General features: G+C 42.1%; 2 protein-coding genes across 3 annotated transcripts in view; one reads left to right on the top strand and one right to left on the bottom strand.

Moving 5' to 3' along the window:
* The window catches only part of LOC126998753 (sodium/potassium-transporting ATPase subunit beta-1-interacting protein-like), a 40,816-nt gene extending 33,215 nt beyond the window's left edge, over positions 1–7,601 (top strand). The window contains exons 3-7 of one of the 2 annotated variants that reach the window (XM_050860770.1): positions 1,644–1,772; positions 2,228–2,377; positions 2,572–2,632; positions 3,608–3,653; positions 5,547–7,601. In XM_050860770.1, coding sequence (XP_050716727.1) covers positions 1,644–1,772; positions 2,228–2,377; positions 2,572–2,632; positions 3,608–3,653; positions 5,547–6,204 — 1,044 coding nt within the window. In that variant the 3' untranslated portion in view covers positions 6,205–7,601. Of the gene's footprint in view, positions 1–1,643; positions 1,773–2,227; positions 2,378–2,571; positions 2,633–3,607; positions 3,654–5,543 lie in introns of both variants that reach the window. The other variant, XM_050860760.1, reaches the window with a different exon arrangement.
* Positions 7,602–15,125: 7,524 nt separating this feature from the next.
* Positions 15,126–19,633, bottom strand: part of LOC126998743 (dysbindin-like) — a 49,558-nt gene continuing 45,050 nt past the window's right edge. The window contains exon 6 of the mRNA XM_050860739.1: positions 15,126–16,086. Coding sequence (XP_050716696.1) covers positions 15,983–16,086 — 104 coding nt within the window. The 3' untranslated portion in view covers positions 15,126–15,982. The remainder of the gene's footprint in view (positions 16,087–19,633) is intronic.

Here is a 19,633-nt window from a genome sequence, read left to right as displayed (position 1 = left end):
AATTTTGTTGATCTCAAAATGTTCTATGATCATATGTCTTTTCAGTTAGTTAATATCACCCCCTATATACCTATTTCCAGTTTTCAGCAGTAGATAATTAAACACAAGTTTCTAAATCGTCCAAACCATCTTTACCAGTGGTGTTGGTTCAGTCAGGAAGGAGGGATGGTACAGACACTCGTATTACTCAGCATAACAGAGTGAGAGACCAAGAGAGAAGTCAGTTTCATGAAGAAAGGTGTCTTGATACTCTCCTCTTGAAAGAGTTTAAGTCATAGGCAGGAGGAAATAAAAACAAACGAAGGCCGTTCCAGAGTTTACCAATGGAAGGGATAAAATAATGAAGATGCCAGTTGACTCTTGCATATGGGATTTGGATAGTATAGGCTGAGCAAGAGTAGAAAGTTGTGTGGAGCAGGGCTGCGTGAGAGGAGGATGGAATGCAGTTAGCAAGGTTAAAAGAGCAATCAACATGAAACTATCGATAGAAGATAGAAAGAGAAGCAACACTGGGAGACTTTGAGAGGTAGAAAACTTCTAGTAAGAGGAGGGAAGTTGATGAAACGAAGAGCCTTTTACTCCTTTCCCCCCTGGCCCTGGCCTGTTATGGTGTTAGGCGTAGGCAAGTGTCTATAGTGGTGCCATCTTGCTTGGCTCATGCTGCCCCCCGCAGCCCATCTTTGATCCTTTCTTTAGAGAGAGAATGTAGAGTCTGGATTGATAGGTGGTCTTCAGGACAGCAATTGGGAAGTCTGAGGCCACTCGATGGTGACTAAAAAATCCCAGTTTGTGGCAGCAGACAGGACATGAACCCGCGTCCTCCTGGACACTTGGGATATTGTTCCCACATACCACCTACATGTCCACTCCAAAAATCAACCTCCTAGGCCGCTCCATTAGGGCGCCACAACACTTGATGGAAGGTGACGCATTACGTGTGTTGCTGGTCCCTTAATTACTTTTTTTAATTGATGCCTCACACGTATTGCTGGGGCCCAGCAGGTTAATAGGTAACTAAAATAAGTGTTACACGTAGTAACATTATTTTTGTTTTTTCATGTAGTTTGTAGCATTTATTCTTTTCCAGCCTAATGAAATAATAGTTTAAAATAAAAGACATCAATATATGCTATTTAGAGCATGTTGTCTTCAAATAATGTGAAAAATTGTATTGTGCCAAATGTGAAAACAGGTAACAAGTATTTAATTTACATAAGCAAGTGAATACCAGTTGTTAAGGCATTGAGAAATTCAATAAATTTGTAATGGACTGTTTTATCACGTCCTACTGCCACTCAGCAAGTGCTGATGCTTGAATTCTTATATGAATACCTCAGCCTGAGGGAATCTAAAGAGGGCAGGCTGGGGGCATCAAAATTTGCAAGGAGTTAACCAATCCATAGAGTATTTTGAGATCAGTGGTAACACATTTGTCTCCTTTCACTCTTGTTAACTCATGGTAAGAAATATAAAACTTCAAAGTACTGTCAGACTTGCAAGCATTGAAGCTTTTATGTTTCCTTTCCCTCTCTTTACTCACTGTGCAATACTCCTCATTTTGTTTCCTTCTCCTCTTCCCTCACTCTACACTAGTACCAGATGTTTCCTTTCCCTCTCACCACTCACTTTTTGTTGTCCGGCAGTACCTGGTATGGGAACTGGCATGGCTCAGCTGGAACGTGTTTGTGATCTGCTTCTATCTGAATGTTGGTGTCCTGGAGAACAGTCGAGACTGGCTCAACTTTGGCACTGGCAGCGCATCATGGTGGGAGGTGAGTTTGTCCTATTCCACTGTACAATCTTTCAACTGTCCTACAAGTGCTGGACTCCAGATTTTGTTTTAGAAATCTGATATCTGGGCAATCAAGTCAAGTGTCTTTTTCAGATATTCTCCAACAAGATCAGTTTTTACCATAGGTTCTTTTGTTTGTCCAATGCTAATTTCCTCCAACAAAATGTGGTCTCTGATCAAAACCCTGCATTTGACACAAGGCCACTGTCTATATGGTAGGCAAGAGATTGAATGTGTGGTGCAGGAGAACCAGAACAAGGAAATTTGAGACACTCTTGCCATGGCCACCCCGTTGGGAGCAGTCCCTGTGAACGGATAGTGATTAATAGACAAATTTGTTTTGCCCTAGGCCTGCCTTCTGTACTGCAAAAAAATAAATGAGTAAATATTTATATAGCTGTTATCTTTCCCCTCTAACTCATTACAAACTCGCAGGTGAATGGCATTGGGTGCCGAGCGGTATATCCAACCAACCTTACCACCCTGGACCCCATGCGGCCGATGCGGCCTCTGGAGGTCCATGACTGTCTGGTGGACTACGAGTATGTTGAGACCATTCATGCCGGCATCCAGTGCGGCTTTGCTGTGAGTGTCTTAAGAGAGCCATTTTTCCCTAGCCAAGATTTTGAAGTAATAAGTGATAGTCTGCTAACAGTTCAGTCATTTTCTATATGGAGATTTAAGTGTTTGGATAAACTGTTGTAGTCTTTTGCATAATCCTGAATTTTCTTCAAGCCACACATCACATTTTCCTGGATTGTATTTTCTCTTATTTTCAGATTCTGGGTCTGTGTGCATCCACTTACCTGATCAAGGTTTTTTCTGAAGAGGATGATAGCTGTAAGTATATAGTTGGGGGCACGACATTTCTCTCAGTTACAAAATATAGCCAAGGACGGTCAACCCGGCCCACACCTGAAGCTGTTTTTTCTGCCTTCTGGTACTGGACAACTCATGAGAATACTCAGTCCCACACTCCTATTCTTTACACATGTGATGACGATAATATAACACGTCTCAGACTCTATTAAATTCTGACTGAGTTTCGTGGTGTTGCAGTCGACTTTATTGGCGGGTTTGAGCAGGGCGTGACTGGTAACACGGCTGTTCAGCCCACGTATGCCAGGTATTACTGCCTCTCTGGGGTGCCCGTGTGCCCAGCAGGGTGCCCCGGCCCAGGGGCCCCTGTTCTGCATGGCTCCCTCCTCCTTCACCACCACCATTACCAGCCCCCCTCCCCCTACACCGGGCCCTCACCAGCTTGTACCACACACACGCTCGGGCCCTGGCCAGCTGGGTCCCCTTGCTGTGCACTCAAGTAATGGTGCTGAGAGGCTGTTCTTAGTAGATAGTGCTGCGTGCTGTGACTCTCAGCTGTACTTACCTGCTTTGTAATCAGGAGTCATTTTGTGTGACTCAGTGTGTCTAATGAAGGAGGTGGTTTGAAGTGTAGCCGTGACCTAAGCCTCTTTGCTGCTTGTGTCTTGAGTGGTACTTTATCTGGTGTTTACTAATGAAGACAACCTAAGGACAGGTGTATCCAGGTGTTCACCTAACTCAGGAAATGGACAGTATTGATAATGGTCAAGTTGTATTGTCATGTTGAGTAAATAACTTTTTGTTTGCAATCAGTGTAATCAGAATCATGTATTTTACATCTTATATCAGTGTTGTACCAATTTCTTGTCTGATATACATAAGTACAACATTCTTAGCTTTTTTATCACACTTTGTTTTCATGGGGTGTTTATGGCTTGGATCAGACTTGCTGTATGTAAGGTAAAAGATTCTCTAATGAAGCTCCATGTCTTTCAGGCAAAGCTAAAAGCAGACCAACATCCATCTACTCTGTGGAATACAGGCAAGTGACGTGTTACTTTGTAGATTATTTTTTAAATACAGCAAAATCATAAATTTTCAGATTCATATTGCTTTCCTTTTTGTGGCTGAAATGGCAACAGTTCTATATTCTTGCTATCTATAGCTCTAACATTATTTCCTTCAAGAAGTTGTGATGGGGTAACTTATTCATGTAAAGGCCAAGCTTGTTACATGAAAGGGATGTACTCTTATAAAACCTAATATGTAGCAAATTGTTATTTTGCAAAGATATTATAACATGGAATTAGTTTCACACACCCTGCATTGTGGCTTTGTAAGTGCCCAACCCCAGCACCTCTGCATGTGTACTGCAATGTGTACAGATATTATCTACATAACACCAAAGCCTTTATGTTTTTTATGAAGCATGTTTGTTTTATAGAGAAGCTAACAAACGTGTTTGTGCCTCCTTGGTGTAATGGTTTGTGCGCCCAGCTACAAATCCACAGGCCTGGCTTCCATCCCAGCCCAGTGAAATCAGAGACTAGTCTAACTAATACAGGCTGGCTGATCAATAGATACAACCGTATCCAAAAATCGAGTAACCTCCCAGTTGTGTCTACCACCAGAAATCAGTTTAGTCACAAAAAAATTATTCTGCTTCAAACACAGCCACCAACTGACCAATACACCAATAGCTGCCATAACCTGGTCATGACCTAACCTGAGTGTTTCTCTCTCTCTCTCTCTCTCTCTCTCTCTCTCTCTCTCTCTCTCTCTCTCTCTCTCTCTCTCTCTCGGAATATTGTGTATAAGTAAATACACAAGTTAAAATAAATATATTGATCCCATGCAGGTCTCCGAGTCAATCACTGGATGATGATATTGAAATGTCTAGCATTTTATGACAGTCACTTAACCCTTAGAGTACGGTTGGCGAGATAATTCTCTGGATGCTGTGCACGGGGAAAATTTAGACATTTAAAAGAAGTGAAAATGGTGTCTTTCTTCTTTCCAATAATTGTATATTCATCAAGTATATATGGTGGTGTAATAAAACTTCTCTCCTAATAATAATAAAAAAGTTATGACAGCCCAAAATATTGCGCATTTTCTCGTGGCCGCGACGTGTCGCGTGGAAGCACCTCTCTCTCTCTCTCTCTCTCCCCTCCTGTCTCATCTCGTCTCGCCTCGCCTCGCCTCTCCTCTTATCTCGTCTCGTCTCGTCTCGTCTCGTCTCTCGTCTTCTCTCGTCTCGTCTCGTCTCTCGTCTTCTCTCCTCCCCTCTTCTCTTCTCTCCTCCCCTCTTCTCTTCTCTCCTCCCCTCTTCTCTTATCTGCTTTCCTCCCCTCTTCTCTTCTCTTCTCTCCTCCCCTCTTCTCTTCTCTCCTCTTCTCTTCTCTCCTCCCTCCCCCCTCTCTCTCTCTCTCTCTCTCTCTCTCTCTCTCTCTCTCTCTCTCTCTCCCCTCCTCTCCCGTCTTGTCTCGCCTCGTCTCGTCTCGTCTCTTCTCTTCTCCTCTCTTCTCCCTCCTCTGTCAATGTCACTACCATAGCAGTCATCAGTCACTGTCACTTTGATTCACTCGCGGTCTACTTCCGCCCGGAGCAGAGGAACTGCTTGACGCATCACGTGACATGCCAGATGTATTCTGAACAAAAGTGGAAAATGATCTGTGGCCTTTGGTAGGCTGCACGAATGAGAATGTGTATGGATGCCAGATGCCTCCACCATTCTTCTGAGTCAAGAACTGGCGGTATATTTGAAACGTAGGGAGCGTAGAGCGCGATGATTATATATACGATCCCCGTACGGGTGGGGCATGTGGCAGCGCACTTATATAAACGATCGCTGTAATGTAAGGGTTAAATGTGAGAACTTACTGTATGCAAATATTTAATCAAACTTAATGTGCCCTTGCCACTCTTCCAGCAGTCCTCAGCGTGAAGGCAGCGAGTCTCCTGAGTTGGGCCTGGATGACAGCTCCTACCAGCAGCCCATGACACCTCGTCGGGTCAAGCGTCAGAGTCGCCACAGGGCCTCGGGGCGCTCCCAGACACGCAGCAACACCAGCAGTCAGGGGCGTGCGTCCCAGCGCAGCCGCCGCCACCAGTACCTCAACCCTGTCAACAGACTGATGGACAAGGCCAATGAGTCTTCCACCAGCACAGACTCCTATCACCCTCCAGGGGCACCACGCACCCACACTGGGGGCCGTCAAGGCCACTCCAACCCCATGTATGTTCACTCCAGACCCAACTCCACCTACTCCATCAACAGCCCCATGCCAGGCCAAGATCCCTTGGAGAGGCCCCCCTCTGTTCACTCATCCTACTCCAATTACCACGGACAGCGGCCATCCCTCAACCCAAACCCTTACGGTCGGCCACCAGTCCAGCAGCCCATCACGGCCAGCCTGATAGGTGGCTCCCAGCAGCGCAGAGTCCAGGGCCAGACCAACGGCCATGTGACTCATGGCGGCACCCTGGGCTCCTTACGCAGCTCTACCTATAGCAGCGGAGGGACCATGAAGGTGGACCGAGAGAGACCGCCACCCTACATGTTTGGTGTTAATTCTGAAACTGTGATATGACTAAGGCCAGGGGGGATGGTTGGTATAATGGAAAGCCTCCTTAGCTTGTGGAGACAAATAAGTGTCAAGGGCTGTCACAGAAGCTGTGATGCGCAGCCTCACTTCTGGCCAGTGGGCAAAATGGTCTGTCATGAGTGCAGTATTGAAGGCTTGTTCCAGTGTGCCTCAAAGCAAGGAAACTTAACTGGGCCTGTGTCTGTGATCTTCCAAAGATTTTTCTATACATTGTGATTACAGTCAGATAATGACGTTTGCTCATGTGGATCCTCAGCATAAATACTTTTATGTACATTTAATGAGGTGGCAGTAGTATTTGGAGTGTCAAGCCTGCTGGTGATGATTATACTTACCACCTCACACTTCAGTGCCATTTTAAAGTGCCTTGTGTTCCACCCGTTATTATACTCCCTCAGTCAGTGTAGAAAACAAGTAATGGCACAGAAAAAAGAGGAATAATTTGCATTGATATATCTCTGGTTGCAAAAATGTAATAAAGACTGTCACTGTGAGATTGATGAAAAGTTAAGGACCAAGCGGCCAGCTACAGTCCTCAGTCCGCAGAGGTAGTGTACTGTCAGCAGTGACAGACAGGCATCCCAAAGTGGTGAAAGTACTGGGGCAAAGTGTGAAAAGACTGTGCCTTGAGCTGCTTAAAGACAAGGGTACACATAAGCAGCTATGATGCACCTATACAGTGATGGACTGTAAGGTTATTGCTGTGATGACAGGTATTAAAGTAAGTATTTCGTCCTGGCATCCAAGAACTTGACATGTGCACAGACAAGCTCCCTATTTCTTGTGTGTCCAGTTTGGAAAGCAGTGTCTGCGGTGACTCTGCTAGATAAGTCACAGCCTGCTCGGTGTTTATGGTGTATGTGGCACATTAGTGTTGCACTCTGCATGAAACCAAAACATACTTTATACTGATGCTGATGGAGTCATCAGTCACTGCCATTTGTACATCACTGCCATCCTTAATTAGTTATTACCTCAGACTTAAATTACGAATTACAGTTTCTACTGATGTTGTGCTATAGCCAAGGAGGGTCAAGATGCCTACAATGTGGGCATTGTTCTCTGTAGATGAGGCTCCCTAGATGAACCTCTTGCACTGTGCCTCACTCTCCCTGGCAGAGCTCACATGTCCACTTTCTTTGTTAGACTCTGCACAGTTTAGCAGTTTGAGAAGAGTAGTGCCTTAGCTAAATGAAGTTATTTTTCATTAACTTTTTTTTCATTGAATATAGTTTTTGTTGAAAAATGTGTGAACTTTAATTTTCTTTTAAAAACTAATAAGGTGAAGCCATGAAAATATGAGGAAACCCTTTGGTCAGTATGTAAAACAGCCGGTGTTTGAGTACCAAGACAATAAGAATAAAATAAATAAGTACACATTTTGGGAACTTTGTAAAGTATCGTTAGAGTGGCTACAGCATTCTGTGAGTCACTGTATCTTCTGTACTCTGCCACATAAAAGGCACAACAAAGAACAACAATGACGATGGAAACAAGCAGATCTTAAGATTGCATCCCTCTAGGTGCCAAAGTGTTCAGCTGTTCAGGATGATATGAAAGGTAAAAGGGGTGTCACTGCTACTTGTTTCAAGGTGCAGGGTTTATACATTCACACCCTAAACATGTCTTTGAAGAAGATAAGTAATTCTTGTGAGTACTTGAATTAAGAAATTTTATAAAACTGATTGTTAGCAAACACTACCTTACTGAGATTTGGCATACTGCCTGTCCTGTGCTATGGAGATCATCATCATCAATCATCATCATCATGTAATCCCATTTCTTGTAGCCTTGTAGGGAGTCTGTATGACTTCCATCAAAAGCAGGATCAAGACCTTAGCTAAACAGAAAAGAGTAATCTCAAACTAAATATGAATGATTGACGATATTTATTTCTAATGATTGATAGCTCTAACATCCTGAACTTACTGAGGAGCTGTCAGTGGCAGGTCTTTAGCTCTCCCTGCTCATTCATCCCATTTTTGTGACATTAACGCCCTCCCTCCCACTCCTTTCTCATGTATTCTGTAGTCCTGTTAATATATCTTGTTAGTTTTCTCCTTGACATCCTCAGCTCCTCTACTTAACTCCTACACCCTGTTCACCATTCTTCACCCTCCTCATATACTCAAACCACAGTGATGGATTATGTTTCCCTTATTCCACCACTCTGGAAGCTACGCCTTTTCCTCTAACATCCACACCACACTTACCCACCACTTCATTAATCATACCACTTCATTACAAGTGCACAGATCATTGTCTATTGTGACTCATTCCATACCTATGTGTCCGAGGCACAGTTCAAGGTTGACAGAACTATACCATATCTTAATTCTCTCTTTATCTCCACACTCGCACTTCTCTTTCTCATGATCTTGAGCCATATGTGATGCAGAGTAACTGCAAATTTAAATAAGGCTAACTAAACATAATGCATTGACTTGTTTAGAGTTCAAATATGTAAATGCAAATGATTAGTGTTTTATGAAAACTGTAGGGTGTTTAACCCTTTCATTGCTAAACACTCGCAGCGAGCATTAGGCGTATTTGCTTGTGGTGCTAAACGCTCGCTGCGAGCTCCACCCGCACTCAAATCTCCCGCGTATGAGAGTGTTCCAACACTAATTCTCACAACACAGGATTGCCAATTGAGTGGGTTCTTCACTAAATTTGGTGGAAAATCATATCAGCCCAGCGCGGCAAATCTACGGACGAATAACTGGTGGATGTTCTTGCCCAATATAGCGGCATTTTTGCATAGCTTCACCTATCACCTGACTGATTCTTTGACCAAATAGTTGTAAATATTGCACTTGGCAATACTCCCTTCCCAGAGTCTGAAGGAGAGATGTCCACAGTTACATCAATATGGCTGATCATCCCGCACGCACCAACGTGTTAACATTCAACACTCCCTGAACGTGCATGTACATTCGCAAGAGAGGCATACATAACCGACTCCTATAGATCTGGATCTCCTCTTTCCAGTGGTGTTTTTGTTTTTTAGCTGTGATGAATAGTTTTTGAGATACAGAGGTTAAAAGAGACCCCCCATTGGGCTGCCCGACTGCGCCTGAGGGGATAGTCGCGTCCGCACCGCACGCAAGGAAAGGGTTAAACCCTACTGGGCTGATGCTCACCATGCACACTGTCCAGGCATTTTTGCTCAAACTGACATGTTTTTCCACTTCAAATTAAATGAAAACCACTGAACCAGTACATGTGAGAAAAGTGGCATTGTGTACTTCAATCCTTCTTGTGTATTATGCTGAAATAATTAGTTTCCTAGTTGTTGTTGTTTCTTCACAGTGAGATGATGAAATCAAGTACTTTTCACCCCGCCACCACCCTGACTGATCAATGTGTTCAGGTGTCTGCACAAGGTCAAGACTTTGGCTCCTTATACCAGTTATATACACACACTACACTATAATAATTATTTAGTGTTATTGCTATTTTTGTTATTATTATGTAACACACCACACTTTTGCATTGAGGCATCTTAAGGGAAGCAGAGCTTTATCATGTGGACTGTGTTTTCCTCAGACAGTGAGAGGGGTCTGTAGAGCTCAAAACTGAATGGAAAATAATCAAGCGTTCTAATGCTTTGTTGTTGAAGAGGAAAATAGCTTCATCTCACTCCTGCATTTTGTTGGCTGAGGCTGGTGCTCATGCAGACACTGGGACTAGGCCAACCACATTTTCATATAGACACCAACCATGCTTACGGTGGAATCTATTCCTGTTTAGTGTATTATTGGATTAGAGATTGCTGCCGAGCCTAAAATCAGGCCAGAATTCTAATGATGTACACATACATTGCTCGGCTTTTGAGCCCATCATCTGTGTAGAGTGTAGACCATAGGTCCCCAACCCAAATGACCTCGAGGACCACATTGCCCATTCCCCATCAGTCCGCGGGCCGCACCCAAGAAACAACACCTACCTTTAATATAAAATACAATTATGGACTTTATTGACAAGAAATAGATTCCTAAATGCAAAATAATAGCTTAGTATTCCTAAATGCATAATAGCCTACTAGTTTCCTAAATGCACCGGCTGGAATGGTCGATGACGTCATTGCATAACATTGTCAAGTGAGAGTTAAATGGTGGTATCATTATATATTTTTAAACCATATCAGAATATTTGTGCACGTTATCAATGTTTTCTTCATATTTTCTTAGCGAGGACGTTGCAGGAATGAATACAACATTTATTCAAATGCATAATAGCGTAGTAAACAACGTAATTTGAGCTGTCCTTGACTAAATTTGAACGAAATGTAAAGAGACATTTTTGTCTGCGAATTAAAAGCTTATCAGTGTGCACAACAGACAATTTCACATCTAAAAAATTATAGAGAGTATATATGTAGTGACATATCTGAACATTAGCCTCTTTCCATGTGGTGGGTATATTTTAAAGTCGGGTCTGGTGAACGAAACTCCGTGGACAGTGTGTCATCACTTGCGTACCACAATTGTACATACCGCTATAGACTTGCGTGTGCACGAGGGAAGGGAGGACGAAGAGAGTCGGGAGATGTCAAATTCTCTGAACACGGTGGAGACCAGTGCACGTCTCGAGCAGGGGAAAGACACTGAAAACCGAATGGCTGAAGCCCCCTTATAAATCCGAAAAGTGCGCCATAGTGGACGCTGATTGGCCGGCTTAACAGCACACTGCAAAAATTTTAAAAGTTGTAAACCAGTCACGTACCCACAGTCTGCACCACGGGCCACAGAAACGATCCTGGAGCCCTTCGGCGGGTCGCACCTGTTGAATGATGTAAAGCCCCGTGGGCCGTGGGTTGGGGACCTTTGGTGTAGATCCACCCCACACTACAGTGCAGCCGCTTGACACTACTTCAGCCAGGGACTTGTTTGTGCCAGGAAATAAAAGGCATGTCACAGGGTCAATCAAAAGAATCATGCGAAGGAGAAGTATGCATATGGAGGAACAACTACCATGGATACTTAAGTAAAAGTTGATCCCCCAAGACTATGATTTACAATTGAGGAATGGATGAGCAAGGTGATGTGCCCCTAGGTGGATGCCCCCCATTAACTGATTGATCTGATCACTTAATTAAATAGATTCAGCTCAGAAAAGTAGTGCCCATGTCAAGTTAACCTCTAAACATGTCTCAAGATCAGCTCTTGGAATCCCACCAAAACACTTGTTTCCAACATGATGTGGAGCTGATATCTGTAGCAAAGTCTCCAGTCACTTCGACAGGGAAGAAGATTTAACATATCAGTCAAAACTCTAGTCATGATATGTATTCCTTTTATCAACCCTTGTTTTGACAGTCACTTGCTTGACATTATTACTTAAATGAGGTTGTGTAGGATACCAGATGTATATTTTTACACAAAACTATCCAGAGAGGGTTAAGAATGCATGTCTTTGTATTGCACTGTGTTGTAAGAGGTGTCAAGAAGGGACACAGCTCCAGATTGGAGGGTGAGGTTAGAGACTACCCACCCCCCCTACACACACACACACACACACACACACCTCTACACTTTGCTTTGAGTACTCAATGAAGGCATAACTATTTCTCTTGACTTTCCACTTTGCCTCTGTGGGAATTGAAAAGTGATGATGATGAAGAATATCTTAAATAAGTCAGTATAAGAGGAAGTAGGCACCACTGCAGGGGTAAGGAAAGACTAGGAAAATAGGGTACATTAAACTTCCTATTTAACAAAACTCCAATGCAAATTAAATCATAAACTTACTTGACATTTTGTGTGTGTGTATATATATATATATATATATATATATAGATATATATATATATATATATATATATATATATATATATATATATATATATATATATATATATATATATATATATATATATATATATATATATATATATATATATATATATATATATATATATATATATATATATATATATATATATATATATATATATATATATATATATATATATATATATATATATATATATATATATATATATATATATATATATATATATATATATATATATATATATATATATATATATATATATATATATATATATATATATATATATATCTATATATATCCTGTATATATATATAAGATATTCAATAATTTGGCAAGATATATTTAGAAAAAACTAAAAAAACTCCACATTTTCCCTTAACTAATGTGTATGCAGTAGTATTACATTTGGTCATCTTACTTACACAATTATTATGACTATGATACCGTATGTTGCTTTGTGCCCTTCTCTGTGTTCAAAGTGTTCCACTGTTGGTTGAAGAATTACAGTGCTCTTACCCCGAGCATCTGTGACTTTGAAATGATAAACAAAAGGGTTGGTTGGTAGATTCACTCACTGCGCAGTGTGCAGGCGGTAACTTTTGCCAAGCTACTGAGGGAACTAATCACACGGGAATGCTACGTTCGATGGGCAATCATGGTCTTGATCTTGACTTTCAGGGACCGTATACCTACTTTCAAGTAGAAATAGATGTTGATTAATTTCTTTCGATTATATTGTTTTAATATAGTTATTATTACAATGAGAAGCAAAAATGTGTTTACAATAAACACTTAAGTCATCCACAGATCTCCGTTCTTTTGAACATGTATCACAGAAAATGTCAGCTGACTGGGCCACTGCACAGCAGAAATACCTCCAGACTAATCCACCCATGTCAGTCCCACGATCGCCAAACAGTCATGTCAGGAAGCACCCAGCTCCACCAAAATTGTTCCCAAGTAATAGCCGCTTTAACCATCACCGCCAAGGTACCCGGCACACTGGTGACTGGTGCGCCGCGGCGGTGTTATAATTATCTTGTGTATTGTTTCGTGTTCACGGGCGCGTCTTCTTTTTCTTGTGATCTGTATGGTTTTATCGCTGCACGTTTCCTCCTCCTCTCTTCTGCTTATTCACACTTTCTGATGAAACAATATTAACCATTGTAAACAATAACTTACCTTTATTTCAGATAGTACCATCTAGGTAATTATTGGTACCTTTGGATAAAACAGACGTAACATATGTAACAAACAACTTTGCATCCTCCTGGTCAGTTTGTTAAATGAAGGTTTTACTGTACTGAACTGTTTTCATTATTTATGATTTAGTTAGCAACTTCAGCCGGCTGTAATTACTAACTATACACACTTGTGTTGATTAAACTGTAAAGAACAATGTTTAGAATGATCATTGCTCAGCTCTTTCTCATCACTACAAATCAGGAAGCAGTATTAAACTCTTGCTTCCATCTGTGTTATGGTTTTCAGGCACAACAACAGCATGTGTTCATCCTCAGCACCTGGAGTCAGGTATTGATGCATTTTTGTATGTAGTGACAGTAGCAAAAGATGAGGAGTTAGTGGCACCACACAAACATCCATGATCTCACTCTCCGAGCAGGCTGTTTTGTCTCATCTTTTACAGGTATTGTGTACAGTTATGAATAAAGTATTTCACATGATAGGTTAATGTTAATAAATTTACACTTTATAGAGCGAACATTTTTTCCCATCCAATATCTAGGGTTTATACACCTTTGTCAGTGTTTTCATGTTCTGATATGACCCTTTTATTTATACAGAAAAGTAGGCAACTCAACGGCTCAAAGAAAAGTACAAAAACGCCCACAATGACACTGCTCCCACAAACAGTGAGCAGAAGATTCTGAAATAGAATGGCCCAGAATCATTTGGAGAGGTGTCTTGATGCTCTCCTCTTGAAAGAGTTCAAATTGTAGGCAGGAGGAAATACAAATAAAGGAAGACTGTTCCAGAGTCTATAAGCAAAAGGAATGAAAGAATTAAGATGCTGGTCAATGATAAAGTCACATTGGACGAAATTAGTGTTAAACAAACAAAAGAATCCATAGAAAAAAATAATTTTGCCAGAAAATTTTCAAAAGTACTTGACCCTCGATTTCCTGGATATCAGACAGTTGTCAGACACACCCAGCTAAGTCGGGGAACTGAAATAATATCCAGGTAAAAAAAGCCTCGCCAAGTCCATGTCTGCAACACTCACTAGGTAACCACGTGTTGTTGTGGTGGCGGTGAAGGTCATGTCCCCTCCACGCTGGGTTCATTGATTCAGTAAACTTTGTATTCTTGTTCAAATTTATTGAATTCCTCTAATTTTATTTTCTAATTGAGTATTGGTAATTCACTCTTTTGAGTTTGTCTGTGTCTTCAATGAAATGTCCACAACAGGTTCAATAAGCTTATTGTGACATACATTCTTATCTGTTCATTAACATTTATCAGCCGAGTAGCTACATGAAGTTATGATGGTTTGTTATTGCCTGTTTCATGTTTTTATTACCTGATTTTTATACAACAAAGCACGTGACTGGTAAAAGTCCTGGGCATGTACTGAATATTGACTGAGTACTGTAAACGTCTGTGAATACGCCTTTTCCCCTTGGATTGTAGCAATTTCCAGTTCCTGTACAGGTGCTTCCCCTTATGAGTTCAGGAAATCAAGGGTTGAGTGTATCTTAAAAATACAAAAAAAACACTTGCATGCTTCATAGCGTGGGGACAGGCAGACTGGTCCACCCAGGCAACTCAGGTCTGGGCAAAAATGAAAACTTTAAGGAGTATGCACCTCAGGAGCAACTCCCTTAATGTATGAGGAGCAGGTAACTTACGATAATGTTGCAGAAATGTGTTTGTAGGCACTAAAGATGTGTTAGATTTATTGATTTCAATGGGTTTTGTGTTATGAACTTGTGCACAAAGTACTCTTGTAAAAGTTAAAGAAGCAATCATCTGGGGTCCAGGAATGGATTAATCAATTTTACATTGGTTCCTATGGGGAAAATAGCTTCGGTTTATGAACATTACAGGTGATGAATGGACTTCAGGTACAAATTAAATTCGTGAACCGAGGTTTCACTATATATATATTTTGGGAAGAAAATAAGTAATAGTAGAAGAGAAATAAAAAATAACATTCCAGGGAACAGGTTACAGAGCAGAAAAGCATATTGCTACTACTGTAGCAAGTGGTAAAAAATATTATGAATAGTTATACACATTCTGCCTCCTGGGCAAAATTGGGATCTGTCAATTTAAAAAAGAAGTATTAAAGGCTGAATGTGCTGGCAACCCCTGGTATATATGGATTTTTCAATTGTCAATTTACTTTACCAAGAATTGAAACTCCTTGAATTCCAGCAATGAACCTTCTAGCAGCCACACCCATCTTCTCCACCTGCTGTGATTAAAAGCAGAAACATCAAAGCAGATCCTCCTTCCTTCAGCAACGCTACACAGACAACACTGGAGGGAGTGAGAGGGCACCAACACTGTACAGATTTGGTACTTTCATATCAGTTTTTTTAATTAAATATGGAAAAAGGTCATTTTTAGGTGGGGCAACAATTCTTGGCAGATTTTTTATATATGCGGGTGTGTCTGTTACTTCACCCCCATACAAAGTGAGGAGCACAAGTACTAATCTTAGCACACCCGACAACCTGACACTTTGGAGCTGTGTCAGTAGTTGTTGATTCAAGGAACGAGTAATACTGGAAAAGAGTTCTTGAACCCATGTCTGTCTTTTATCCCACCAACAATTCTTTGGCATCTCTTTAACTTTGGCAACATCAGTAAACACATAGCACAATGATCAATAGAGTTTACTTAATGTTAGAAAAATAGCTAGCCTTTGGTTTCACACAACAGTTTTAGTGGGTGAGCATGAAGACTCTTGCTTGGATGAAGATGGTGCAGACAGGTCTCAGGCCGGCTCGTTCAGGAAATCATCTAGTTCGCTTGAGTCCTGTTCGAGGTCAACTTCCTCCAGTTTCAGGCTGGTTTCCTCCTCAGCACCGGGTATTCTCTCTGAAAATTAAGGATAGTCATAAGTGTCACCATAGCTGGGCACGGTAACAGAAAACCTTATCCCCGATACCCGATAACTGATAATGGAAAACCTTATTGGTGATAACCGATATTCGATAACTGGAGACACAAATATAGGCAATAACCGATAACCGATACCTGATATAAATCTGCAATTCCGATACTAGCTAGCGATAAGTCCGATAGGCGAAAACGATACTACAGGTAACTCGATTTACGCGTTTGGTTTACGTGTTTTTGAAATAACGCGGGGTCCAAAATCCAAATAAATGTTTAATTTACACGTTTTTTTCACTTATACGCGATATTTTATGGAGTGGCCACCAGATGTCTCACGCGACTGGACCCACACAGCGCCACGGCCACACAGCTGAGCTCAGTTCTTCCCGCGCGCCACTTGAACAATACAGTACATACCCTGCCACGCAACTCAACATTATTGGGGTGGGCAGCTACTGGTACTAACGTTACCAGCTATACGGTACAGTACCGGTACCAGACTGCTCGGTACTGGTACCAATACTAGCCAGTCGCTCCCGCGGCCACACAGCTGAGCTCAGTTCTTCCCGTGCGTCACTTGAACAACAATACAGTACCCACGCTGCCACGCTACTCAACAATAGGGGTGGGCAGGTACTGGTACTAATGGTACCAGCTATACGGTATGAAACTGGTACCAGACTGCTCGGTAGCAGTACCAATACTAGCCAGTCGCTCATGGTGTCCCTCATTTCTTCCTCACACGAGTGAGGCTGAGACTGAGTGCCTGAGTGGATATCTCGGTGATATGGATATTCTCTCTCTCTCTCTCTCTCTCTCTCTCCACTGAATGTAGTGAATATTTATTTTTCGATAGAACCCTACCTCTTGTTTGATTAACATTGTTTTTGATTTACACGACCTCTTCAAGGACACAATACTCGCATAAATTGAGAGTTACCTGTACTATAATAAAAAAAAACATAGATGAATTCAAATTTTAATTATTTGTATTTTAGAAAACTTACAAACTGCGCATGCTCAGACCAGAAGCGTAGACCTGTACAGTCTCACAAAGCTTTTTAACCATAATTAAGAGTTGCTGAAAGGCTGAATCAGACATACAGTACCACTACCACCATCCTCGCTGTTTCTAGAATGACACTCTGTACAAGTTGTATTTATATGTACAATGTCGTTCTAGAAACAACGAGGATGGTGGTACTGTATGTCTGATTCAGCCTTCCAGCAATTCTTAATGTGTTAAAAAGCTTTGTGAGACTGTATAGGTCTACGCTTACTGGTCTGAGCATGCGCAGTTCATGAGACCAGTGTTTGTAAACAAAAGCGCCAGCTTTTGACGATAGGACACCAAACAACACAACACCAGGTGCCTTCAATACCATGGCATGCTCTCAAACAAATATGGAATATCAGTATCTTCATCTATTCAAAAGCCTTAGGCCTTCGTGCTCTTGTTCACCTTCAATTCTCTGGTCTAGGGGAGGCAGGGCAAGCAATCGAAGACGTAGCTGTTACCAACCATCTTCTTATATCGAACCCACTGGTCAAGGAATGGCCAGGGTGACCGAAACTCAGGCTCACTAGAGTGACCACACCCCACTGACTCTCCTCATGACGACGGCGACGTGGCCACCGTCACTACTTATTCAGTTATTCTTACTTTATCACCATTATCACTTTAACAGTCACTTCAGTAAAGAAGCACTGAAGCACTGGAAACCGGAACACTGGCACTCACTCCGTCACTCGAGTCAGCTGAGAGGCCACGCGCCACGTGATAACACAAGCCGCTTGTCTTTGTTTGCGCTCTTTACAATGGGATCACAAATTTCAGGCAGTGAATAATATTTGGGGGGGCAAAGTTAAATGATTTTTCTCTTTGATATAATGATTTTTCAGTCTTACATAAAAAAATAATCTAGTGTTTTAATGTTGATGATCTACAGATTGCGTCAATTGACTTTTCGCGGGCGCAGGTACGAAACTCCAATTGGCGCGAATCGGATATGCCCTTCTTACACGGCTACGAAAATGGGGCCGAGAAAAATTAATTAGCTGGCAACTCATGTAAATGCTTCCTTCATATGGGGTGCTATGACTCATCACCCTCAGTGACTTGTGTAACCGTTTTGTGTGCAATCACCGTTTTTTTCCACCGCTGGCTTTGTTATTTTTTCGCTCGCACTCGCGAGATATTATGTGTTAATTGCATCCTTATCGTTATGTCTAGAAAGTACACATCTCATGACGATATCGTGCGTGTGATAGAGGACCATAAATTAGGTTTGAAAACAAGTGAAATTAGTCAGAACACTGGTATTCTGCCGAGAACCGTGCAGAACATAGTGAGAAGATTCAAGGATGGCGGAGGCGTGAAGGTACCGCACACGGACACGGGGAGGCAGGGCTCGCAGCACTGTCCTCGGACTTTGAACCTGCTAAAGAGGGAGATTGACTGTAACCCGACCCTCACTGCAAGAAAACTGAAGGAACAACATCCCAGCCTCCTCGGTGGCGTCCGTTAGAACTGTTCAGCGGGTGCTGCACGATGACCTTGGCTACAGAAAAGTGCGGGCGGAAAAAGCCCCTGATAAATGACTCACAGAGGAAGAGGAGGGTATTGTTTGCTAAGGAACATAAAGACTGGAACTTGGAGAGCTGGAAGAGGGTGCTGTGGTCTGATGAAGCCACATTCCGTGTGAGTGACACATCAGGACAGAGAGTGTGGCGCAAGGACTCAGACCCCTTGGCTGTGAACTGCATCGCTGCTGCTGTACGACACCCTCAGCATTTAATGGTGTGGGGCAGCTTTGGCTATGGTGGCTTAGGGACTTAGTGATCTTACCAAAAATGAGACTGTGACTAAAGAATCCTATTACATCATTCTGAACGAGCATTTGGAGTCATCTTTTGAGAAGAGCGGCACAGACATTCTCCAGCAGGACGGCGCGCCACCACACACGGCAAAACTGATCAAACACTGGCTATCTGACTGTGGTATTAATTTTATCACGGACTGGCCAGCGAACTCTCCAGATCTTTCACCGATCGAAAACCTTTGGGCCATAATCAAAGCCAGGTTGAGGGAAAAATACACGTCATCTTTGCCCAAGCTGGAGGTAGAGCTGCGCAGGGCCTGGGAGTCGCTTGATCCTGACCATCTGAAGAGCCTCGCAGAATCTCTTCCCAAGCGCCTAAAAGAAGTTCTCAAGAGGAATGGCAACCCTACCAAGTATTAGTTACACAATTGGTGAGTATTTTGTGCAAAATCAAATGTCTTTATTAATTTATTTACCGGTTAAAACAAGGTATGTATACAAGGAACGCGTATTTACTTATGAAAACAAGCGGTACGAAAAGTCAATTGACGCAGACTGTAAGTATGAAATCTCTTCACCAAAGATATTTCATACCCCGAAGTTTTTCATACAACACAGGGCGCTCGGGCCACACATGCGCAGTAGGGAGGAGACTACGTTTTATTTTTGTCTGAGAGGCGGAAAAAAGTAGCGATTATTGCTAG

Source organism: Eriocheir sinensis, chromosome 2 (assembly GCF_024679095.1).
Source record: "Eriocheir sinensis breed Jianghai 21 chromosome 2, ASM2467909v1, whole genome shotgun sequence".
NCBI lineage: Eukaryota > Metazoa > Arthropoda > Malacostraca > Decapoda > Varunidae > Eriocheir > Eriocheir sinensis.
Note: the sequence above shows the minus strand (reverse complement) of the source record. Positions and strands in the feature narration are given on the sequence as shown.